At 39.5% G+C, this 26,410-nt stretch overlaps 2 protein-coding genes across 3 annotated transcripts in view; one reads left to right on the top strand and one right to left on the bottom strand.

The window, feature by feature from the left end:
• The window catches only part of LOC126932880 (COP9 signalosome complex subunit 9-like), a 249,397-nt gene that overhangs the window by 166,948 nt on the left and 56,039 nt on the right, over window positions 1-26,410 (top strand). The window lies entirely within an intron of this gene.
• LOC126932878 (small cysteine and glycine repeat-containing protein 4) lies at window positions 18,992-19,418 on the bottom strand. The gene has a single exon (XM_050752132.1). The coding sequence runs from the start codon at window positions 19,416-19,418 to the stop codon at window positions 19,119-19,121; it is 300 nt and encodes a 99-aa protein (XP_050608089.1). The 3' UTR covers window positions 18,992-19,118.

Here is a 26,410-nt window from a genome sequence, read left to right as displayed (position 1 = left end):
ATATGAAGCTTATATCAAAAGCCTAAACAGGCTGGGCATGGTGGCACACACCTGTAGTCCCAGCTACTTGAGAGGCTGAGGTGGGAGGGTCTCTTGAGCCCAGGAGGCTGAGGTTGCCATGAGCTGAGATCACGTCACTGCACTGCAGCCTAGGTGACAGAGTGAGACCCTGTCTTCAAAAAAAAGGTGGGGGTGCTAAACAACAGTGGTATGATCTCTTGCAGCATAGAATGATTTCAGCTTCAGAGTTTCAAAAGTTCACAAAAGACATAAAGGACAACTAGAAGGAAGTTAGATGGATATATGTATTTTAAAAGGGACAGGGGAGCTCTTTTAATGAGGTGGTGATAGAGGTAGGATGGGTGGAAGATGGGAGACTGGGTGTGGGGGAAGGGGGAAGGGATAGTCCAAGAGTAGCCTATTTGTGGGCAGACAAGACACCAAAAATGCCAGTGTTCTAGAATGCTTATACTGTCCAAGCAGCCTCTCCTGGAGAAGCGCTTTGCTATTGCTAATCTGAAATTTAGTCATCTATGTGAGGTAACTGTAGGGATTAAAATGCTAATTCACTGGATGAGCTTGATGGTTTAGTGGGAAGTTTTTATAAGGAAGAGCCAGAAAGAGTTGCCCATTTGATTGCTTTAGAAAATCCTCAAAATTGTGTTACAATCCCATGCATGGTGTCGTGTCTTAGCTACAAGGGTTTGATCCTGGATTCACCATAGGTTCTTAAGAAAGTTACCATTTATTTTTTAAAGGCAGCAAATACTTCCTGAGAATAGACAACTCATAAAGTAAGTAAGGGATAAAGAGAAGCATAAAGGGCCTGTCCAAAAGGAGATTATGACTTGTTTTAAAAGAATAACACATGCCAGGTGCAGTGGCTCACGCCTGTAATCCCAGCACTTTGCAAGGCCGAGGCGGGCAGATCACTTGAGGTCAGGAGTTCAAGACCATCCTGGCCAACATGGTAAAATCCCGTCTACTAAAACTACAAAAATTAGCTGGGCATGGTGGTGCGTGCCTGTAATCCGAGCTACTCGGGAGGCTGAGGCAGGAGAATCACTTGAACCAGGAAGTTGGAGGTTGCAGTAAGCCGAGATCGTGCCACTGCACTCCAGCCTGGTGACAGAGCGAGACTCTGTCTTTAAAAAAATAAAAAACACATGGAGGGATAATTAAAAGTAAGTTCCATTTTTTTTTTTTTCCATTTTCCTAGTATTCTGGAATCATTAAAAGGAATAATGACATGTTTTATTGTAAAACTAATACACTTTCGTGCTGGATCAGAGGTCAGTAACCTAGTGTACTGTCTGCTGGCTAAATCTGGCTAGCCACCTAACAAAGTTTTATTAGAACATAGGCACGCTCATTTCTCATATTGTCTATATTGCTCTTGCCTTACAACAAGAGGTGTAGTTGTGATGGAGACCTATGGCTCACGAAATCTAAAGTATGCCTTTACAGAGAAACTTTGCTGACCTCTGCTTTAGATAATTAGGCAAATGCAGAAAGTATGAAAATTTTAAGTTGTCCATAATTTCACTTTTGGTTAGTTTATGTATGTACATCTTACGCACCAAAATGTAAAATGGTTTATATGGTTATATATGCATTTTTAACCACACTGTGTCATTAAATATTGGGAAAACAAGATTTTTAATGCCTGAGTAGTATAACGGATATGCAGTAATTTAAACATTACCATTTCCTGTCTGCACTAGTACACATGATATTTTAATACCATTCTACATAAATGTGTGTGTATACATATGTGTATATATAGTGTTGCTTTTTGTGAAAGGTTTTCAGGTGTGGACTTACTAGAATTAATATTTTCAAGATTTTTTACCTTATGCCAAATTGCCCTCCAAAGACATTTTACTAAGTGTATACTCCCACCATTAGAATATGAATGTTCATTTTCCTCAATTTTTACAGTTGTGAATTTTTTAAGTAGCCTTAGGCATTACTTTAAGCAAAAACAGTATCTCATCGTCATTAAATTGCTAGAGAAGCTATTTTTCCAAATGTTAATTTGCTTGTTCTAGTTCCACTTTTTGGATTTGCCTATTTATGTCCTGAGCACATTTAATTGCTTGTGTAAATGCAACATTTTTTCTGCTTGGAAACTATTCATTCCCCAATGTTAATTCCAAATGTAATTTTATTACTGTCAGCTGTTATTTCTAATTACTTATTCATGCCTCTGCTTTAGTATGATATTTATGATTCATTTATTCATTTGCTTCCAAACCAGGCTGTGAACTCTTCCATGGCAGTAGCTCTGGATTACCTCTGGATTACTGTGACCACCACTGGGCTAGGCGTGTGCTAAACACTCAATAGATGTAGGTTGAATGAATGAATGGCTTTTGGATCAACCCATGGCAAGATAAGAGTTGGCACTGGTAATATAACAGTCCTGTAAAGAGTTATCACTTCATACCTTTTGAAAATGTTATTTTCAGCACATCAAGTATATACTATGAACCAAGAACCAGCTTAGGTCCTGGGATTTAACAGTAAATAATACACAGTGCCTGTCCCAAGTTCTAGTGGAAAACGTGAAATTATAAATTATGGTGTAGTGAGAGATAAAACAAGTGCTCAATAAAATAACTGATAGAAGCTCAGGCGTTGTGAATACACATAGAGGCATTTAACCCAAACTACAGCATTGAGAGAGGTTTGCTATAAAAGGAAATAGAGTTACGGCTAGAAAAATGAGGAAGAATTACTGAAATCACCTAGCGCAAAAATCTAGGGCTTGCAGGAAATGAGGCTTTAGAAGAATTTCAAAGGAGGGAAGAACGGAAGGAAGCTGGGGGCAAAATGATGAGAGACCAGGCTGCACAGATAGAAGCTAGGTCTTGAAAGGCTGCTGTTTCTTTTTAGGAGTTTTGACTTGTGTTATAGCAGAGTGAAGGAAAAGAGTGATTAAGCACTGAAGTGTTGAAGCAGTTGAATATGATCAGATTTGCAATTTAGAAATGTGACTTTGGACTGGCTGCAGAATGGAGAAGGGATTTGCTGCAGGAATAAGACTGGAGGCAAGGAGACAGTTCATAGAAGAACTTCCAGCTTCAGGTAATGGAGGAGTAATTCCTTTCTGACCAGGCCTCCCATAACTCATTCTCAATTCTGGAAAAATACTGAAAACAAAAGCACTGGAGAGCAACCAATAACAGGCAGAAACTGGAGGGAGAGTTGACACTGGAAAAAGGGAATAGCACTGAGTGTTCTGTTTTTATAGCTTGTTGCCTGAGCACAGGCCCCAGTTAACTTCACGTGAAACAACTAAAGCTTGACAAAAAAGAACTGTGGTTGAACTCTACTTGTATATTTGACTGAATTTGGTATACACAAGGCATACTCCAAGCAGCCCAGCCAGGGCTGAAAGAAAGAAACACAGATTGCTCCTGATGTTAATCTCAGGAATGACAGAGTTTGGACTTTGAGTCCAGCGAAGTTAACTGCTTGGTAAAACAAAACAATAGTTTTCAGAGGAATATAATAGAATCCAGAGTCTGGCAACAAATTAACACAATGTTCAAGATTCAGTAAAAAACTACTAGGTGTATCAGAGGCCAATCGCTGCACTCAAAAAAAGTTCAGATAAGTATTTTAGATGTTACAAGTATTTTAGGCCTCTGGTGCAATTGCTCACCTCTGCCATTGTAGAATAAATGCAGCCATGTATAATATGTAAACAAATGGGCATGACTGTATCCCAATAAAACTTTATTAAAATGAGCCACATACTGGATTTGGCCAGCAGGTCAGTTTGCCAACTCCTCAAGTATAGGAAGAAATAGGCAAATTTGAGCCATACTCAAGAGAAAAGGTAATGAATAGAGACCAACACAGAAATAACCCAGACAAGGATTTTAAAGCAGTAAACATAACTATGCTTAAGCATGTAAAGGAAATATAAACAATGAATAAAAGGATAGGGGGAGGCCAAGACAGGCGGATCACAACATCAGGAGATCGAGACCATCGTGGCTAACATGGTGAAACCCTGTCTCTACTAAAAATACAAAAAATTAGCCAGGGGTGGTGGTGGGCACCTGTAGTCCCAGCTACTCAGGAGGCCGAGGCAGGAGAATGGAGTGAAACCAGGAGGCGGAGCTTGCAGTGAGCCGAGATCGCGCCACTGCACTCTAGCCTAGACGACAGAGCGAGACTCAGTCTCAAGAAAAAAAAAAAAAGAAAAGAAATTTTAGAGAAACTACCAGAGGGGTAAATGGGAATGATTAAGCTGAAAAATAGTCTCTGAAATAAAAAAAAAAAAAAAACCACTCTCTCTCTCACACACACACACACAACACTACTTGATGGATTTAACAGTAGATTTGAGATGACAAAGACCTTGAAGATAGATCAATAGAAATGATCCATGAAAGGAAAAAGATTTAAAACAAAAAGCCTGAGTTACCCATGAAATAATAGCGAAAGATCTCATTTATATGTGATTAAGTTCTAGGAAGAAAAAAGGGTGGGATGAGAGAAGAAAAACTATCTGATGAAATAATGACTAAAAATTTGCTCTCCTGAAAGCTATAGAGTCCAAAAAGCTCGGAATCCCAAAAAGAAGAAAAGGATCAGTGGTTGCCAGGAGTTACCTGGGGGAAAAGGATGAATCGAGGGCACAGGTTATTTTCTAGTCTTTTGATACAACAAGCAATTGTACAGTGGGAAAGTATTATAAACAGAGTATCATGCAAAAAGAAAAAAAAATGATGGACAGATTCCTATGCAATTAAGACTTAAGGCCATAAATTATAGCACTACTAAGTCCTTGAGAGTGTAATTTTTCTCCGATAGTGCATGCAGAAAAGACAAGAGCTTGGATTAATCTAGGTTTGGAGTTTTGCTGGGTATGTGCAAGAAATGGATAGCTGAGGATATTGGAAAGGAAATGATTGTCCTAGGAATGAAAGATGAATGAGGAAAGAATAAAGAACTAAAGGGATGCATTGAGCCAAAAATAGAAGGTTCAAATGGATAGGAGCTCTTCTAATAGTATTAAAGAACAGATGAATATCTGAATGGAAGTATTTAAAAGGATAAAAGTTGTCTGGAGGAGTATGTTTGGACTTGAAATTGTAATGTAATTCTAAATGATGACAAATTTAAGATCTGACCTTGATAATTAGGTAGCTAAAATTCAGTGGGGGTGTGGTCTGTTAAGGATATTAAGGAATTAAGGTTAGGGTGCCGATGGATTTTATGCAAAGATATAGGGGATCTACTCATCAGCCTCAGTGATGGTGGTGGTGGTGGGAGGTGATAATCACCATTGAATTGGAGGATTACCAGAGGTTAATAGATGACGAGAGAGAGAAGGTAGAAATTTTATATGAGGAATAAAATCTGGCAGGGGCAATGGGGAAAGGAGCACCCATCCTGGAGTATATGCAGTGTAAGGACATGATCAGTTTCCACTGGAGAAGACAGTAGGGTCAGATTTCACTTGAACCCTGCAGAGGGTTGTGGGTGGAGGGCAATGTGAAGATGGAGTATTGATATATAGGCTGGGAGCATCCCTGAAGTCCCTGAGCATGTAATGAACTTGAGCCTGGAAAGCAGGTTCTACAGGTCAGCAATAAAGGTTTAACAAAAGAGAAGTGGTGCAAGGTTAGGTCTGGGAGGGAGCACTTGGAACAGTAAGGAGATAAGAATATTACAGGTGGAATGACTTGAGAAGTTTTCATCCAGTGTTGTGAGGTATAGTTGAAACTGGCCACATTTCCCAAAGAATGAGTCCCAGCAGGGAGGGGCAGGTGGGCAGGAGAGGATAGGACCTTTCCTCTAAGACCAAATTGATTGCATTTCCAAAGGAGGTCTAGTTTGCATGCAGAGAACCCATAGATTTTGGCGAGAGGGACTCTTGCCATGGGTCCTGAGCTTTAAGGGGCTTAATTCTGACCCTCCTCTTCAATTCATGTGCCCACATTGGGGAAGGAATCCATGGAATCACCCCCTCCCTGGCTTGTGTTTCTTGTAGACCACACCCCAGGCAACCAGGAACCCAGGGATCTCTGCCCTAACAGCCCCAAGCCCGCTTCCAGGTGTTTGTAGCTCATCTAGATCCTAAGCACAGCCTAGTAGCTGCTGCTTGCCAGGAGGTAGGGGCCAATACATGGCCAGAGCCTTCTTTTCCTTTTGGGCAAATTTATGGTAAAATATGGAATACCCAGTTTACTTCGCATTTCAGAAAAACAATAAACAGAAGTATGTTCCATACAGTATTCTGGACATGCGTATACCAAAAATTTCTTTATTGTTTATTTGAAATTCAAATTTAACTGGGCATCCTGTATTTTTATTTGTTAAATCTAACAACCCTACTTCTTCCTCTTGTTTTTCACAAGAAATAAAAAAGAACACATAAACTAACATAAGAATGTGTTTATACAAACAACTGTTAGGCTGTGTCAATTATGGCTGCACTACCATACAGTGAGAAGTCATGTTTATATGTCAGTGGTAGGCTCATAGGTAGTTGCTCTTTCAAATGTAGATTTGTGTGCTCAGTGGTGAATTCTGCTCCCACATGTTACCAAGGGCTCTACTTGCATGAGTTCCAGCACACATGGACTGGGCTCTTGGCCGCTTCTCCCCAGGACCCTCTGTACACATAGGTAAGAATGCTCTGTTCTTTCAGCTTGGCCCCCACCCCATTTCAGGCTTCCAACTTTACATTTATTTATTCACTCAATGAATATTTGCTGAAGATATACAATGTATTTCTTCATGGTATATTGTGCCACAGGCTAGGATAAACAACAGTGAAGACAAAAAGCAAGACCCATACCTTTATGGAACTTAGTTCTAGTGAGGGAGGGGTTTTCCATCCGCTATTATCTTCACCATGCCCTTTAGTTTAGCACACGAGTTAGTTTCTCTTGGCTTTGATCTTGGCCCCCATCTAGCCGTGTTGTCATTGGTTTAGTGCATTCTCAAGAACTCTTGGGGTGACTCTCGTCTCACTCTGACAAGGCCCTGCAATGAATGTCCCTGTTCATCCTAGTGAGCAGTCCCTGTCTTACCTGTTCTGGCCTCACTTAGGAGCCAAGACCTGGAGAGTATATATGATGCAGAAACACCCAATCATTTGGAGTAATTAAGAATTATCATAGGGTTAAATATAAAAATCCGTTTGAGATGATTGAGAAAAAAGTACCATTTTGAAACTTTGAAATAATTTCTGCTAATACTCCAAGATAGCTCAATATGTCAAAGATTGAAGACTATACTGGAAGATGTTCCATCTTAAAAATGAAATAGTTTACATTCCTGATGAGCTATTATAATAAATACACATAGCATTTGTCTTGGCATCTTGAGAAAATAGGGTTATTGAAATTGACTAGACAAAGATTTGTGATCAAATTATATGAAGACTCATTAATCAAGTATTGATGACTGCTAAACATCTAATTGCTTATCACTGGAAAAGTTATGTGGACAGTCTACAAAGAGCTTAATAGATAACTCAATGTCATGGCTGTTGAGAAATTGCTTATTCTCCTGTATTGAAATCTACATATATTTGTCACTTTTTTTTTTTTTTTTTTTACTATCTCGTTTTTTATTTGTTGAGATCTTAGCACTTCTTTTTTTTTGAGACAGAGTCTTGCTCTGTCACCTAGGCTGGAGTGCAGTGGCGCAATCTCAGCTCACTGCAACATCCACCTCCTGGGTTCAAGCAATTCTCCGGCCCAGCCACCCGAGTAGCTGGGATTACAGGTGTGTGCCACCACACCTGGCTAATTTTTGTATTATTAGTAGAGACAGGGTTTCACCATGTTGGTCAGACTGGTCTCGAACTCCTGACTTCAAGTGATCCGCCCACCTCGACCTCCCAAAATGCTGGGATTACAGGCATGAGCCACTGCGCCTGGCCTAAGATTTTAGCACTTCTTATGTCGCTCATTTTTATAATAACTGTGAATGGAGCCCGATTTCCTAAATACCAATTTATAAATTATCCAAATTGTAAGACAAGGATGTTACGCTTATATATTAGTTTTAAGTCTGTATTTGAAACTTGGGTTAATATAATGTGTAATATATTCCTTCTTATACCTTTGTACGGAGCCACTTCTACCACTTAATAATAAAAAGACAACCAAACTTAAAAAAAAAAAAAAAAAAAGAGGAAAGGATATGAATGGACATTTCCCTGAAAAACATAGACAAATGGCCAATAAGCCCATGATGAAATGTTCAGCATCATGAGTCATTAGTGAAGTACAAGTCAAAAACGAGATACCACTTCACACCAACTGGGATGGCTCTCATCAAAAAGATGACGGCAACAAGCGTTAACAAGGATGTGGAGAAACTGGAGTCCTCATACATTGCTGATGAGGATGCAAGATGAGGCAGCAGCTTTAGAGAATGGCCTGGCAGCTCCTCAAAAAGTTAAATACAGAGTTGCCATATGACCCAGCAATTGCACTGTTAGGTATATACCCAAAAGGAATAAAAACATATGTTGATACAGAAACTTGTATGTACAAGTGTTCCTAGCTGCATTTACAGGAGCCAAAAAGTGGGAACAACCCAAATGTCCATCCAGGGATACATGGTGTAGGCACACAATGGAATATCATTCAGCCTATAACTGATGCTGCACCATGGGTGAACCTTGAAAACAAGTGAATGAATGAAGCCAAATGCAAATGGCCACTTATGTATGTTTCCATTTATACGAAGTGTTCAGAATAGGCAAATCCAAACAGACAAAATGTAGAGCAGTGGTTTCCAGGGCCTGCGGGGACAGAGGAATAGGAGATGACTACTAATGGGTACAAGGTTTATGGGATGGTAGAAATATTCTGAAATTAAATAGTGAATTTTGCAAATGTATGAAAAACCATTGAATTGTACACTAAAGAACCGTATGTGTGGATAAAAATATTCAAATACTTATTCTCCTTTACCGAACAATGAGGGTTAATCTAAACTTCTGGCACAAAGCCAGCAGGCCGTAGGCACTCTCTCGCTCCTTTTTTTTTTTCTTTTCCTTTTCTTTCTTATTTTTAGCAATTTAACAAGTGAATGAATGAGTGAACTAAATGCAGATATCCTAAATAAAATTCCTTTGACTCTCTTCCCAGGGATCATAAAATTGGGTCCCTGTGACTCATTTCCCAGCGCTGATGTCTGTTCTCCCTGCTGGTGGTTCTACTGCTTCCCTTCCTGAAATGGCTTTGCCATCAGCCACTTACCCAGTATGATCCACTTGTTCAAGTGATGTGAGCAGCCTCGTCATCATGGATAATGTTCCAGCACTTTGTTGATGATTATTCTAGGATTTCATATAGAACAGCAGGATAACGTGGATCAAGAAACCAGATGAAATGTTTTTGTCATGAAAGAATCCAACTTCTTATATCACAGGTCGGGGGAGGAAGAGAAGATACAAATGGCAGTGAGAAAAGAAAGGGGGCGAGGACTAGCCAAGGTACAAATGGAAAATCATCCTCCCCTAGTTTAGAACCTGGTGTCTGTTTCTCCGCTACTTTTTATGTAATAGTAAGCTGACACAGCTCAAATGAAGAGTTTAGTTTTCTTTCAGATATTTCCTGACAAGTTGATTCTCCTTATCCAAAAAGAATGAACAATGCTAGTAGTTACTGCTAAAATATACACAGGTGCCTAGTCATCCCCACCCTGTCATTTGCCCTTGTTTATCCAGGAACCCACTGTTTCTGTGACTCTGCGGGTGTTTACAGTACAGGAACAAAGACTGTGAGCTGTAAAATCTCTCAAATCTTGACTCAAATTCCAGCTCCATACCTCTGAAGACTTGCACTTTTGGCAGTTTGTTTAGTTTCCCTGAATTTTGGTTTTTCTATTTGTAAAATTTGGATCATGATAATGATATTTCATGATTGTCATCAGAGTTAAATTAGATTGATATATGTATACCCTCCACAAATGTTAACTATTATTCAATTATTAACCATTTAACTATTCATACCTGTCAACATAGGCTTTATTTTCAAGTTCAGAGTCTAAATTTCTTTTAGGTCTAGACTAACTTTTAAGAGTAAGATTAGGACCTATATGCTTATATTAATTTACATTATAAATCTAGCATTTTCTGTTTAAGCTCTCACCATGAAAAGAAATTTGACTAAAACCACTTTGTACATCAGTTGTATGTATCAAGGGCACAAAAATGAAAATTTCAATCCAGATCAAATAAAAATAACCCCTTCTACCCTCTTTAGACAAATCTTAATAAGCATATATCCAGGGAATACTTTTTAATTAAAATGGATCATTCTGTATTATTATTGAACTCACTTAAAAATTTAAGAACTAGAAAGGACCCTTGGGAGAGTCTGACCTCCAGTGTTTACAAGGGAAGAAATGGAGGCTCAGACTTATTAGAAATGGAGATTTAGTGACTTATTGACAAGAAGATAGCTGCACAGTGATATGACAAAACCAGAGCATACTGCCTCCCACTCCCATTCCATGTTCATTCCAAGGCACTAACTCCTGTATTAAGAAACAGGTCACTTGCCCTTAAGGCTCTATATTATGTGACCCTTCAATGCCCTCTCTGCACACTCGAGTACACATCACCTATCTCATATCTTTCTGATCCATCCTGGTTCATTGGCCTTACAACACCCAGGCTCTTTTCTGACCTCAAGTTCAAAAGGCTTCTTAGAGCTTCTGGTGGTAATTATAGCCTCCCACACAGTGTTCCCACAGTCTTATGAACAATTACAGAGCTGGTTATTTCTGGGCAAAAGTGCTCAGCCCCATATCCCATGGGTCTCACTGAGAAATGTTTGATGAAGATTTTGGTACCACCTGCTGGCTCCTAGTGGATTGGCAATGTTGCCCAGACACCTATATTTTATGTTCCCTTAAATGGCTCTTAGTTTCTAATTCTTTATTCCATTTTGTGTCAGAATAACTCAAAGAGAAAAGAATATCCGTTAACGTCCTCCTTGAAAAATAGTCAAAAGCCATTTTGAAGACCTTGGGTCCCAGGAAAGAGCTGTGTCTCTTTTTTCTTGCTTTGGTCTTGCTGGTGAAACATTTTACCCCAGGATCAAGAGGCTGGTGGTTGAACTGAACAGAGGAGCTCCAGGCTGGTCCCAGGATGGGCATCATTTGCCACTGCTGGCTTGGTGGGAGGCAACTGGTGGGTAAGTCCCTCTGGAGGCTGAGTTTTCAGACTATTGAAAACTATTGAGGCAGTTAAATGGAGGGAGTTATGAAGTAGATTAGATATTTTAGGCACTTCATTGCAAAGGTTTTCTTTTCATTGCCTACATATTTGACCTGGTTTTTGTTTGGTTTTGTAACTCAGTTTTGCTTGTATCTAATTAAAGTTTTTTTGGGTAACAAGCAATAAAAATCACAGTAACAACAAATACTCTAAATGAATTGGGAAGTCACAGGAATTACAAGAAGGAGTATCTGCTTTCAAGATGACTTTATGATTTGAGTTTCCATCACCTGTCCTGTTGACCTACTGGAAACTTGGTAGACTCCCAGAGGTCATTTAGACATCCTTTTTGAAAACCATTGATTTTCTTTTGAGTGAAATTCATTATATTCTTATTACGAGGCCTGCTTTTCTCTGATGTTTTAGACGTTGTGCCTTTTTAAAAAAAAGTTTTAACTCAAAGTGTTCCTGTAAGATTCAATTGTGCTTTTGGTTTGTAGCTTTGCAGCTTTGCTGCTTTGTTTTGTGAGTTTTCTTTGTAGAATGTCTTAGGCCATAAACTTAGTGACACAGCTGAATTTTGTGCTTTAATCAGAAGGGAAGTGTTAGGTCTTCTGTCTCTGGCCCATATACCTTACATAATACACTGTTCAATACCCATCATCGCTGGCCTTGTAAATGGCTTTAAATGGATTCTTGGTGATGTGACCATCTGGTGTCATCCTCTGGAAAGAGGGTGAAGTCATTCACTCATCAAATATTTATTGATGCCATATACCGTGAAAGGACCTGGGAATTCAAAACCAAAAAAAACACGTGGTTTCTGCCCTCAAGAACTTCAAGGTCTTACAAATAGGCATGTATGTTACAGTGTCAGTGTGGCAGGAAAATTAGCTATACCATTTTATATTCCTACTAACAATGTATGAGTGATCGACCCAGTTTGTCTGTATCCTCACCAGAATTTGGTGTGGTCACTATGTTTTAAATTTTAGCCTTTCTGATAGCTGTGTGGTGGTATCTCATTGTGGTTTTAATTTGCATTTCCCTAACATCTAAGGATGTCACCAACTTTTCATGTGCTTATTTGCCAGCCATATGTCCTCTTTGTAATCATTTTGTCACAGTCTGTAGTTTGTCTTCTCATCCCCTCAACAGGGTCTTTCACAAAATAAACATTTTTAATTTGGGTAAGATCCATTCTGTCAATTTTTTCTATTGTGGTTTTTGCTTTTGGTGTTAAGTCTAAGAACCACTCCCTAGATTCCAAATATTTTATTCTTTGTTTTTTTTTTCCTAGATATTTTATAGTTTGATATTTAAATCCATGATCAATTTTGAGTTAATTTTTGTATAAGTGTGAGGCTTAGGTTGAGTTGCATTTTTTTGCCTAAGGATGTCCAATTGCTCCAATATTGTCTGTTGAAAAGACAATCCTTCCTCTATTGAATTGTTTTTGTTCCTTTGTTAAAAAAAATTATCTGGGCACATTTATGTTGGTCTGTTTCTAGAGCCTTTATTCTGTTCCATTGATCTCTGTGCCTGTCCCTCTTCTTATCCATGCTGTCTTGATCACTATATGTGAATAATAATCCTAAACTAAGGTGGAGTGATTCTTCTCACTTTATTATTTATTTTTCAAAAATTGTTTTAGCTATTATAGATCCTGTGCCTTCCCATACAAGTTTTAGAATAAACTTGTCTATGTCTACAAAAACTCTTGCTAGAAATTGGGAGTTGCATTAAACCTGTAGATCCATCTGGGAAGGACTGATGTCTTCACTATGTTGAGTCTTCCCCAACCTGTTAATGTGATACAACTCTGCATTTATTGAGGTCTTCTTTGATGTATTTCCTCTGTGTTTTATGATTTTTAGGATACAGATTATGTTCTTGTTTTCTCAGATTTACACTTGAGTGTTTCATTATTTTGGAGCAATTGTAAATATTATCAGTTTAAATTTGTTTCTGTGTGTTTGTTGTTAGTATGTAGTTCATTTTTAGTTCTCCTTTTTTTTTTCAACCTTTCCTTAGGTGGAAGATTGTACAATTTTATGGATGTAAAATACTAAGAGAATTGCTAGTCCCAAAATTGTGATTTTTCAAACATGATTCAAATCCTAAATTTGTGGAATCTTCATCTGGGTAAGGATTAGAATGCCTCTGCATCCATGGGAGCCTGTGATATTTGGTTGTGGTTCATTGTGAGTTTGCGTGTGTTGGGGAAGAGGGACCATGGTTTCTAGAGAAAGAGATTTCATTGCTTTTCAGGCAGCCATGCTACTCTCTGAGTTAGGTATTTTTGGCTCTTCTGATGTGTCTAGAGTGAGACAGCTGGCCTAAAAGAACTTTCATGCAAGCTATATATCTTTCTAAGCTTTTTTACATTCTCTATAAAAAATGTACTGAATGTACTTACTGTAAGAACATGCTTTACTTTTTTTTACTTATTAATTTAAGAACTGATGACAAGGTAAGTAATTTTGGGGTTATCAAACTGATCATTGAGGATAGGACCAGTGCACAATTCACCAGCAGCTGCGAAGCCAAGAATTGTTCTTGCATTTCTTATTGTATAATTGACTGACATCATTAGAAGAGTGTTCAATGCCTGGCATTGTTAGAGTAATCATAGTTCCAAACCCCAAATTGGGCATTATAGTTGAGAAAATGAGATCTGAGTTATTATTTGTTCATATTAAAATTGCATATATGTTATATGTTCAGATATGAGCCTATAGTCCTTTCCTAACTCCACTGAAAGCTAAAAAAAATTGGGGTTGTCAAACTGATATGGTTTCGGTATTTGTCCTCTCCAAATCTCATGTTGAAGTGTGACCTCCAGTGTTGGAGATGGGGCCTAGTGGGAGGTGTTTGGAATGTGGGGGCTGATCCCTCATAAACGGCTTGGTGCCCTCCCCATGGTAATGAGTTCAGATGGGATCTAATTGTTAAAGAGAGAGAGAGAGAGAGAGAGAGGAGAGACTGGGCCCTCCCTCTCTCTCTTGCTGTCTCTCTCACCATATGACATGACTGCTCCCCCTGTGCCTTCCACCATGGGTAAAACTTGCTGAGACCTCACCAAAAGAGAAGCAGATGATGGTGCCATGCTCGTACAGCCTACAGAACTGTGAGCCAAATACTTTTGTTTATAAATTACCCAGTCTCAGGTATTCCATTATAGGAATGCAAAATGGACTAACACAGAAAATTGATACCAAGAGTGGGGTGTTGCAATAAAGATACCTAAAGGTGTGCAAGAAGCTTTGGAACTGGTAATGGGCAGAGTTTGGAAGAATTTAGCGGGCTCGGGAAAAGGCAGGAAAATGAGGAAAAGTTTGAAACTTCTTAGAGACTGGTTAAGTGGTTGTGACCAAAATGCTGATGGAAATATGGATAGTGAAGACCACGCTGATGAGTTCTCAGGTGGAAATGAGGAATTCATTAGGGACTGGAGTAAAGATCACCCTTGTTATGTCTTAGCAAAGCACTTGGCTGCATTGTATCCGTGCCCTAATGATTCGTGGGAGGTTGAACTTAGGTGTGATAGTGTAGGGTATCTGATGGAATTAATTTTTAAGCAGCAGAGCACTCAAGAGGTGGCCTGGCTGCTTCTAACAACCTATGATCAGATGTGGAAACAAATGAATGACTTAAAGTTGGAACTTATAATTAAAAGAGAAGCAGAGTGTAAAATTTTGGAAAATTTGCAGCCTAGCTGTGTGGTAAAAAAGGAAAAATTATTTTCAGATTTTCAGGAGAGGAATGCAGGCAGACTATGGAGCAACCACTTGCTAGAGTTTCATGGTAGCCAGGTGCTAATAGCCAAGACAAGGAGAAAAAGGCCTTGAAGACATTTCAGAAGTCTTTGAGGCAGCTCCTCCCATCATAGGCCCAGAGGCTAGGAGGAAAGAATGGTTTCAGGGGTCAGTCCTGGGGCTCCACTGCCCTGTTTAGCCTTGGGACACTGCTTACAGAATCCTGGCGGCTCTGGCTCCAGCCTCAGCTCAAAGGGTAACTGGTACAGCTCTGGCCACCACTCCAGATGGCACAAGCTATAAGCCTTAGTGTTTTTCACATGGTGTTAAGCCCGCAGGCACGCAGAATGCAGAGGTTTGGCAGCTTCCACCTAGATTTCAGAGGATGTATGAAAAAGCCTAAGCCCCCAGGCAGAAGCCTGCTGCAGGGGCAGAGCCCTCACAGAGAGGCTCTACTGGGGCAGTGCTGATGGGAAATACAGGGCTGGAGCCCTGTTTAGGCTATTCTTGCATTGCTCTCAAGAAAACCTGAGACTGGGTAATTTATAAAGGAAAGTAGTTTAATTGGCTCATAGTTCTGTAGGCTGTACAAGCATGGCACTGGCATCTGTGTGGCTTCTGGGAAGTCCTCAGAAAGCTTCCCATGGCAGTAGGCAAAGTGGGAGCAGGCATGTCACATTGCAAAAAGCAGGAGCAAGAGGCAGAGTTGGAGGGGGAGGTGCCACACACATTTAAACAACTGGATCTCACAAGAACTCACTCACTGTCACAAGGACAGCACCAAGCCATGAAGGATCTGCTCTCATGATCCAATCACCTCCCACAACGCCCCACCTCCAACATTGCGGATTACATTTCAACATGAGATTTGGGTGGAACAAATATCTAAAACACATCAAGCCCCCACACAGAGTCCCTGGCAGAGCACTGCCTAGTGGAGCTGTGGGAAGGGGGCCACCACCCTCCAGACCCCAAAATGGTAGTGCCACCAGCAGCTTACACCCTGAGCCTAGAAAAGCCACAGAGTCAATTACGACCCGTGAGAACAGCCATGGGGGCTGCACTCTGCAAAGCCACAGGGGTGGAGCTGCCCAAGTCTTGGGAGCCCACCCCTTGCACCAGTGTGCCCAGGATATGAGGAGACCTGGAGTCAAACATTATTTTGGAGCTTTAAGGTTTAATGCCTGCCCTGCTGTGTTTTGAATTTGTGTCTGGCCTGTTACCCCTTTCTTTTTGCCATTTTCTCCCTTTTGGAATGTGGATGTTTACCCAATGCCTGTACCACCATTGTGTCTTGGAAGTAAATAATTTGCTTTTGGTCTTACAGGCTCATAGGAGGAAGGAACTTGCTTTAAGTCTCAGATGAGACTTTGGAATTTTGAACGGATGCTAGAATGAGTTAACACTTTTGGGGACTCTTGGGAAGGGATGATTGTATTTTGCATTGTGAGAAGGACATGAGATTTAGGAGGCCAAGGGCAGAATGATATGGTTTGCATATTTGTTCCCTCCAAATCTCATGTTGAAGTGTGACCTCCAATGTTGGAGGGGGGCCTAGCGGGACGTGTCTGGATCATGGAGGCGGATCCCTCATGAATGGCTTGGTGCCTTCCCTACAGTCATAAGTTCACACGAGATCTAGTTGTCAAAAAAAACGAGACTGTCCCAGGTCCATAAAGGGTTTTGTTGAGCAGATCTTTAGATGTTGCTCTTTGGTCTACAGAGGACAAGAGGAAACACAAAAGCAGGGAAGATTTCAATAATGTGTATGGAAGACTTTTAAGTGGAGAATAATAGTACATTGAAATGGGCTAGAAATAGAGGGCATGGATTTTCTATACCTGGACTCTTTCTAAAGAGAACAAGTCACTCTTTATCCTGAATTTTTTAGAAATTCTCCTGTCTAAAGGTAAATGGTTAAGTTATGAAAATGTAGGATATATCACAAAATCAGTGTAGATTAATTCTTTCCAATTTCTAAGTCTGCTAGGTGTTGCCATTGAATTATTCAATTATGTAGATGTTTTCTTTCTGTTTAACTTTTCTAACTTACTATTTATTTTTCTTTTTTTTTTTTTGAGACAGAGTCTCACTCTGTCACCTAGGCTGGAGTACAGAGGCACGTTCTCAGCTCACTGCAACCTTACCTCCCCAGGTTCATGCGACTCTCATCACCCAAGTAGCTAAGATTACAGGTGTGCACCACCACACCTGGCTAATTTTTGTACTTTTAGTAGAGATGGGGTTTCACCATGTTGCCCAGGCTGGTCTTGAACTTTTGAGCTCAAGCGTTCCACCCGCCTCGGCCTCCCAAATTGCTGGGATTACAGGAGTGAGCCACTGTGCCCAGCCTCTGTTTAACTTATATTCTGTTAGTTACACATAAGGAGCAACTTCCTGGGACATGAACAATCAGGTACTTATGTTATATTCTTAGTTTGGATTGGCTAAGTGTAATTTCGGTTTTTGTTTGCATGTTGCAGAGAGACTTTAAAAAATCTTCATGCCCTTGCACATGAATGCATGTAAATAGTATGGTGAATCCTTGATCAGCATCTTAGATCCATTTGGTACTTTTGCTTTGTTTGTTCTCCTCATGGGAATGAGGTGAAGAATCACTCTTAGAAACTGGCAAATACAAAATTAAACCATTATCACCATTTCTAAGATTAATGCTAGAGTAAAAACAAAGAGACTGAAACCTCTACGTCTTCAGGGTGGGCCTACCCTGGGCTCATTAGACTTTGTCATTACCTGCATCACATCTGCTCCTGATACCTCTCAACCCATCCCAGCACAGAGCCAATTCTGCATGAGGCAGATATCTGCTGGCCTGACCTGGTTGTGACCTCTTCTGAAAACCCTTCTCTGTGATAAGTATTTTGTATGCAAGGTCATATACTTCCTTTTTTTTTTTTTGAGTCAGAGTTTTGCTCTGTCACTCAGGCTGGAGTGCAGTGGTGCAGTCTTGGCTTACTGCAACCTCTAGCTCCTAGGTTCAAGCAATTCTCCCATCTCAGTCTCCTGAGTAGCTGGGATTACAGACAACTGCCACCAGGCCTGCCTAATTTTTCTATTTTTAGTAGAGATGTGATTTCACCATGTTGGCCAGGCTGGTCTCAAACTCCTGACTTCAGGTGATTCACTCACCTCGGCCTCCCAAAGTGTTGGGATTACAGGCATGAGCCACTGTGCCCAGCCCTAAGGTCATATACTTCTAATTGGGATTAGAAAAGGAAAGATTTAAGGCAGATTTGAAAATGTATTACATTTGTTTTAAGGTTATCATTTTCACGGATGGGTCAGGCTGATTTGGGGTAAAGCACCTGCTATTCTTTTGGCGTGTCCGCAACCCAAATTGGATTCATGCTCCTTTGACTTGACCCAATGAGTGGAAGTGAGATGTAGTCAATTTGGGAGTAAATTACATTAACATTGACTCCAAAGAAATGAGTGTCACAAACACTGAGACAGGGACATTGAAGCTGGGTGAATAAGGCTTCCCTGAGACCTGCTCCACATGTGAAGTGTTTCTGCTCTGGATATTGAGCCCATAATGCATCTTAGCACAAGTCTGATCATAAAAGAAATGAATCTGACAGTAGAGGAAATTCTTCCCAACAGGATTTCTTTATTTAACTTGCACGAATTTATACAGCACAAAAAGTCCTCTTACAGCAAGCCAATAAGTAAAAGTAAAAGAGATGTTTAGCCATCAGTATGTGTACATTATTCTATGCATTTAGGTTTTAGCAGTACAGAACTGCTGGATATAAGACTAGAATAGAAATAGTATGTAATTTACAGCACAGTGAAGAGAAGGGCAGGTACTGAAGTTTGTGTTAAGGAATTTCAGAAAAACACAAAAGTTAGTAACTATGATTTCATTTTCCATTTCTTCAGCACGTGAATTGTTTGCAGGAGCTGGGCTGTCCCTTACTTTCATAGGTTTCATTGTTCGCATCGATATCACTCAATATTTTGAAATTATGGATTTGTGATGTGACAGAGAGGAGGGTATCAAATCTACAGCCCTTGAGTGCACATGTGTGACTCCCAGCGATGGAAAGAGAACCGGGGTGAGTTGGGGGAAGGTTTACAATGGGCAAGCGAGATCCATCAAACTCATCCAGAGGCAGGTGCCCCGCCTAGCAGCAGCATTGCTTCTGGAAGCAGCCCTTCTGTTGGCAACAGCCCTTCCCATAGCCGCAGCCACACGAGCTGCAGGTGCGGCGGCAGCAGCAGATCACGGGCGTGCTACAGCAGCCCCCACAGCAGCCGCGGCAGCAGGGGCAGCAGCTGGAGCAGCAGCCCACCCGGTAGCACCTGCAGGTGGTGCAGCTGCCACAGCCACCACCACAGCCACCGCCACAGCCACCACAGCCACCACCGCAGCCACCACTGCAGCCACCGCAGCCACCACAACTTCCACAACCACAGCAACCCATGGTGTCAGTAGAGAGGACTCAGGTAAAGTGAGGAGGGAGAATGTGAGAGGTGACGAGGTCTGATGTTTGCCTCTGCAGGGGAGCCTTAAATACTCCTGCTGGGGCTTGGCACATGACTGTAGTCACTTCCTCGTTGTTTTGGCCACTTTCTGTGGCAAACTTTTGTTTCCTGTTTGTTGCTTCCTCAGGGGTGTACACAACTTGATTTTTTAATTTCAAATTTAGATAAATTCACTTCTATTTCAAAAATGGAATCAGAACTGACTGACATTTTTTCCGAAAACACTGCATTGTTTCAATCTGTCTACCTGAGGGTGAAATTATTTTGATGGTAGTCGATGGTCTAAGCCAAAGAGATTCAGCCATTCCTCCTCTTTTGCAAATCAGTAATAGCTGCCCAGAGGAAAGAGTCCTCATTTGAAATGTATCTGTCTTTTACTCTAAGTATATACATTTTATATGTATTATCTTTAATCACCCTTTAAAAAAAACCCCAAAACATTAGGTATATAGAGTCTTTATTAAAATGAGTGTTATCATCAAAGAAGCCCAGGAAATGTTGCATATTGTCTCCATTTGGGAAATTCATGTTGATATATTAAATGTAATAGGAAGTTCTGGAGGAAAAGGAGGTCTTAAAAACCAGTATTCAACGTAAAGAGATTTCATATCAAATAGAAAATGTAATTTAAGAAATTACTTTTTGAATGGGTTTACTCAAAACAAAGATTTAGAGAATCCATTTAAAATAGCAACAAAATTAAAATTAAAATATAATAATATATGAATCCAATGACATGCAGGATCTTGATGGAAAAAATGATTAAATTCTACTGAGGGACATACAAGAAGAAAGAAATAGACGTTTGTGCATGGAAAGTCTCAACTGACATCTAAAAGACGTCGATCCTTCCCAAATAAATTAATACATTGATTGCAATTCTATTAAAAACACAAAGAGATATAAAAACTTTTTTTGTTTTGATTTAACTTGACAGCTGCCCCTAAAATACATTTGACAAAACAAAAGTCAATAATATCAAATACACGGTTTAAGAGAAATGAGAAGCAAAGTTTGTCCTATCAGATGTTGGGACTCATTCTAAGGCCATGGCCATTAAAACAGTGAGAAATTTTGTTGCTGAGAGAGATAGACAGACTAATGGAGGGGAATAGAGAGCCCAGAAATGGAATCACATAGATTTTGGAATTTGGTATATGGCAGAACTGTTAAAATCAGAAGAAAATATTGACTATTCAATATTAGTACTGAAATAGCAGGTTATCCATATGGATAAAAATAACACTAGCATCCTTCTTCACACCGTACAAAAAAGAAAGTTCCAAATGATTTTGAGATCTAAAAATGAAAAGCAAAGCTTAATATTTTAAGAAGACACAATAAATTATTTTTCTTTTCTTTAACTTTTAGGTTCAGGGGTACAAGTGCAGGTTTGTTACAGGTAAACTCATGTCATGAGGGTTTGGTTTACAGATTATTTCATTACCTAGGTACTAAACTTAGTACCCAATAGTTATTTTTTCGGATCCCCTCTCTCCTCCCAGCTTCTACCCTCAAGTAGATGCCAGTGTCTGCTGTTCTCTTATTCGCAACCTTGTGTTCTCATAATTTAGCTCTCTCTTATAAGTGAGAAAACGTGATATTTGGTGTTCTGTTCCTGCATTAGTGTGCTAAGGATAATCACCTCCAGCTCCATCCATGTCCTTGCATGATCTTATTCTTTTTTATGGCTGCAAAATATTCCATAATAGTAGACTGGATAAAGAAATTTATAAATGGATAAATTTCATTATCCAGTCTACCACTGATGGACATTTAGGTTGATTCCATGTCTTTGCTATAGTGAATAGTGCTGCAATGAACATGTGTGTATGTATTTTTATGATAGAATGATTTGTATTCCTCTGGGTATATACCCAGTAATGGAATTGCTGGGTCAAATGGTAGTTTTGTTTTTAGCTCGTTGAGGAATCACCAGACTACTTTCCACAATGGTTGAACTAATTTACACTCCAACCAACAGTTTATAAGCATTTCCTGTCCTCTGCAACCTCACCAGCATCTGTTATGTTTCGACTTTTTGATAATAGCCATTCTGACTTATGAGACAGTATCTCATTGTAATTTTGATTTGCATTTTTCTAATGATTAGTGATACTGAGCTTCATATGCTTGTTGGCTGCATATATGACTTCTTTTGAAAGTGTCCATTCATTTCCTTTGCCCACTTTTTAATGATGTTGATTTTTGCTTGTACATTTGTTCAAGTTCCTTATAGATGCTGGATATTAGACCTTTGTTAGATGAATAGTTTGCAAATAATTTCTCTCATTCTGTAGGATTTCTGTTTACTCTGTTGACAGTTTGTTTTGTTGCATGGAAGCTCTTTAGTTTAGATTCCATTTGTCAATTTTTGCTTTTGTTGCAATTGCTTTTGGCATCTTTGGCACGGAGTCTTTGCCCATGCCAATGTCCGGAATGGTATTGCCTAGATTTTCTTCTAGGGTTTTTATAGTTTTGGGTTTTACATTTAAGTCTTTAATCCATCTTGAGTTGATTTTTTTATGTGGTGTAAGGAAGGGGTCCAGTTTCAATCTTCTGCATATGGCTAGCCAGTTATCCCAGCACCATTTATTGAATAGGGAGTCCTTTCTCTGTTGCTTGTTTTTGTCAGCTTTGTCAAAGATCAGATGGTTGTAGCTGAGCAGCATTATTTCTGGGTTCTGTTTCATTGGTCTATGTGTCTGTTTTTGTGCCAGTGCCATTCTGTTTTGGTTACTGTAGCCTTGCAGTATAGTTTGAAGTTGGGTAACATATGGCCTCCAGATTCTTTCTTTTTACTTAGGATTACTTTGGCTGTTCAGACTCTTTTTTGGTTCTACATGAATTTTAAAATAGTTTTTTTCTAGTTCTGTAAAGAATGTCATTGGTAGTTTGATAGGAATAGCTCTGAATCTGTAAATTGCTTTGGACAGTATGGCCATTTTAATGATATTGATTCTTCCTATCCATGAGCATAGGATGTTTTTCCATTTGTTTGTGTCAACTCTGATTTCTTTGAGGAGTGCTTTGTAATTCTCATTGTAGAGCTCTTTCACCTCCCTGGTTAACTGTATTCCTAAGTATTTTATTCTTTTTGTTGCAATTGTGAATGGGATTGCATTCCTGACTTGGCTCTCAGCTTGACTGTTGTTGGTGTATAGGAATGCTGCTGATTTTTGTTCATTGATTTTTGTATCCTAAAGCTTTGCTGAAATTGTTTATCAGCTTAAGGAGCTTTGGGGCAGAGACTGTGGGGTTTTCTAGATGTAAGATTATGTCAACTGCAAGCAGGGATAGTTTGACTTCCTCTCTTTCTATTTTGATGCCCTTTATTTATTTTATTATTATTATTATTATTTTGAGACATAGTTTCACTCTTGTTGCCCAGGCTGGAGTGCAATGGCGCGATCTCGGCTCACTGCAAACTCCACCTCCCGGGTTCAAGTGATTCTCCTGCCTCAGCCTCCCGAGTAGCTGGGATTACAGGCATGCACTACCAGGCCTGGCTAATTTTGTATTTTTAGTAGAGATGGGGTTTCTCTGTGTTAGTCAGGCTGTTCTCGAATTCCTGACCTCAGGTGATCTGCCCACCTAGGCCTCCCAAAGTGCTGGGTTGCCTTTATTTATTTCTCTTGCCTGATTGCTCTGTCCAGAACTTGCAATACTATGTTGAATAGGAATGGTGAGAGAGGGCATCCTTGTCTTTTGCCAGTTTTGAAGGGGAATACTTCCAGCTTTTGCCCATTCAGTATAATACTGGCTGTGTTTGTCTTAGATGGCTCTTATTATTTTGAGATATGTTTCTTCAATACCTAGTTTATTGAGAGTTTTTAACGTGAAAGGATGTTGAATTTTATTAATTTTATTTCTGCATCTATTGGGATAATCATGGGGTTTTTGTCTTTAGTTTTGTTTATGTGATGAATCCCATTTATTGATTTGCATGGTGGAACCAGCCTTTTATCCCAGGGAGGAAGCCTACTTGATCATGGTGGATAAGCTTTTTGATGTGCTGTGGGATTCGGTTTGCAGGATTTTGTTGAGCATTTCTGCATGTGTGTTCATCAAGGATACATTATTTCTTAGAATAGAGAAATCCAAACAATAAAGAAAAATATGAATTACATAGAAAATACTTCAAATGAAAGAGAAGAAAACATTTTCACATAAAAACATGCTGAAAATTGGCTGGACACAGTGGCTCACACCTGTAATCCCAGCACTTTGGGAGGCTGAGGTGGGCAGATCACCTGAGGTCAGGAGTTCGAGACCAGCCTGACCAACATGTTGAAACCCCATTTCTACTAAAAATACAAAAAATTAGCAGGGTGTGGTGGCGCATACCTATAATCCCAGCTACTCGGGCATCTGAGGCAGGAGAATCACTTGAACCCAGGAGGCGGAGGTTGCAGTTAGCCAAGATTGTACCATTGCACTCCAACCTGGCAAACGAGAGCAAAACTCTTTCTCAAAAAAAATCAAACACAAAAAACAACAACAACAAAAAAAAAATGCAGAAAATACAGATTAAAATAAACTCTAGCCTAAAGAACAAATTAATTTTTAAAAGCAAACAATAGAAAAATGAATGAAGAATATGAATTGAGGAGTTACGGAAGACAAAACTCAACACGAAAAGATGCTCAACCTCACTGGTAATCAGAAAAGTGCCAGTTAAAACCACAGTGTGGTTTATACCCACATGATTATCAGGTTATACCCACCCGATTATCAAAATGTTCAAATCTGACAATACCAAATATTGGTGAGAATGTCAAACCATTAGAATTCTCATACTTTGTTGGGTGGGAGTGTAAATTCTATAACCAATTCTGAGAGCAATTAAGCAATGTCTGGCTAGGTCAAAGATATGCGTTCTCCCGTTTAATCATTTACATCAATATTGGTTGATCGAACCCTATTCTATTCATTGAGTTATAAATATGTTACTGCCATTATTTTGATACTTAAATTGCCCCAAATTTTGCCATTGGTAGCACCTTCAAGCTGGTCTGTGGTTTTAAAAAATATCTCCATAATTTTTGAAGTACTAACTTATATTCTGACACAACATGTTCAAGGTCCCATTTCATCCTTTTCCTGTCCCAGATCTGGAATCAGCCTGTTCTCCAAGGATTCTGTTTCCTTTTATTGGATAATGATACTTAGAATCCAAGATCTGGATACTAACTGCACTCATTGCCAAGATTTTTTTTCTGCACCTACAGTCAGTTCTTCTGTAACATGACATATGTGCTCCTAACAATCATGAGACTGTACAAAATTGTGCAAAAAAATCACAGGACTCATGGCTAATGCTCAGCTTTGGGAACAGCACTCAAAAAACTTCAACAGTGACTCATTAAAGAAAAGATGGAGAACTTAATAAAAAGGGTGCACAGTTCTATACATTACACATGTGTATATATGTGTATGTGTGTGTATTACAGGATATACATATATCTTGTAATAAATGTGGTACTTTACCTGAAGTTTGCTTATGGAAGTGAGCATAAGAAGGGTTGCAGCTTGTGGTATTGTCAAGTGATAGGAAGGGAGTGGTATCTGAAATGAAACAGAAAGTTGTAACTGTATGTGTGGATGGATTTCACTCACAGCGCATCCGTGAACAGGTAGCTAGTAGGTAGTTGTTTGAAGTATGCATGTGTGCATTTTAGCTGGGTGCAGTTTTCTGTATCTGCTCAGTATTTCTCTTGGACAAAATCACATATAAGCAAATGCAAAATTTACATTATGTTCCAGTTGTTTCCCAATACATCAGCCTCCTTGGAACACATTTACATTTTCAAAAACAAGTGTTACACCAGAACTGACTACTATAAATTAGGAACTGTGCTAGGCATTGGGAATTTGAGTAATTGATCCCCTGTATGTTTTCCATTTGGCCTTCTGTTTCAGGGCTTTTCATATTCGATTCTTATGGTTTGCTTTTGTGTCTGTCTTATTTGATGGACCTTACACACTTCTTTAGGGCCAGTTTTATCTCTTGTTCATCTTACTCTACCAAGTGCTACACAGAGTCTGAAATGTGTAACAGTAGACAATTATTAAACTTTGCATAAATTGATACCAGTAAGGATAATGTATAGTTCCTCCTTTCAAAGAACTACAGTCTGGAGTTGTTCTGTCCAATATGGCAGCCACTCACAATGTAGGCTAATTAAGTTCAAATTAATCAAATTTAAATAAAGTAAAAAATTTTGTTCTTTAGCTTCGTTAGCTACATTTTAAGTACTTGATAGACACATGTGGTAAGTGGCTACCATATTGGTCAGCTCAGAACAGAACATTTCCATCTTCCCAAAAAGTCCAACTGGGCAGCTCTGGTCCAGATCCAAGAGGATGGAGAATTATAGCTCCCTTATTATTCAGATCATTATAGGAAGACCCGGTGATGCCCTGCCTCCTGTTCTTACAAAAAGAAAAAATGGTCCTACATTTAAGAAGATATAATTGAAAATAGTTGAGACTGAAGGCCTTCTGAAAAATCAGAATTTTAAAAAGGTAGATCCATGTAATAAAATCTAAAGTATTCGACAAAGAAGTCAATGAAATCTAAAGAAAGTGAAATTCTCCCAAAGACACAAGGAAGACTTCCTTACCAAGTCTCAAACCTCCCAGAGTCATTTTTTGCAAAGTAGACTGAAGAAGATTAACAGAAGTAGTAGGAGAAAAACAAGGAATTTTGTCTCATAAAACTCAAGAGGTGAGAATGTGTTAAGAAAGATTTGTCAGTTGCATAGTCTGAGAAGTCATCTTGTGACATTGTCAAAGAGCGAAGAGCATACTGTGGACTCCGTCACAGTGGAGGCCACCGGGGATTTGAGTTAGAGCGTTTCACACGCAGGAGTTGTCTAGAGAGAAGTGGGGAAGTTCTGGAGGATTTTTGGTGAAGATTCTTATTTTT

This window comes from Macaca thibetana, chromosome 12 (assembly GCF_024542745.1).
Source record: "Macaca thibetana thibetana isolate TM-01 chromosome 12, ASM2454274v1, whole genome shotgun sequence".
Classification (NCBI taxonomy): Eukaryota; Metazoa; Chordata; class Mammalia; order Primates; family Cercopithecidae; genus Macaca; species Macaca thibetana.
The sequence above is the reverse complement of the archived record's forward strand: the minus strand, read 5'-3'. Positions and strand labels throughout refer to the sequence as shown.

Bases quoted from the DNA above. Each gene is read 5' to 3' on its own strand.
- LOC126932878 (XM_050752132.1), bottom strand. From the start codon at position 19,418: ATGGGTTGCTGTGGTTGTGGAAGTTGTGGTGGCTGCGGTGGCTGCAGT.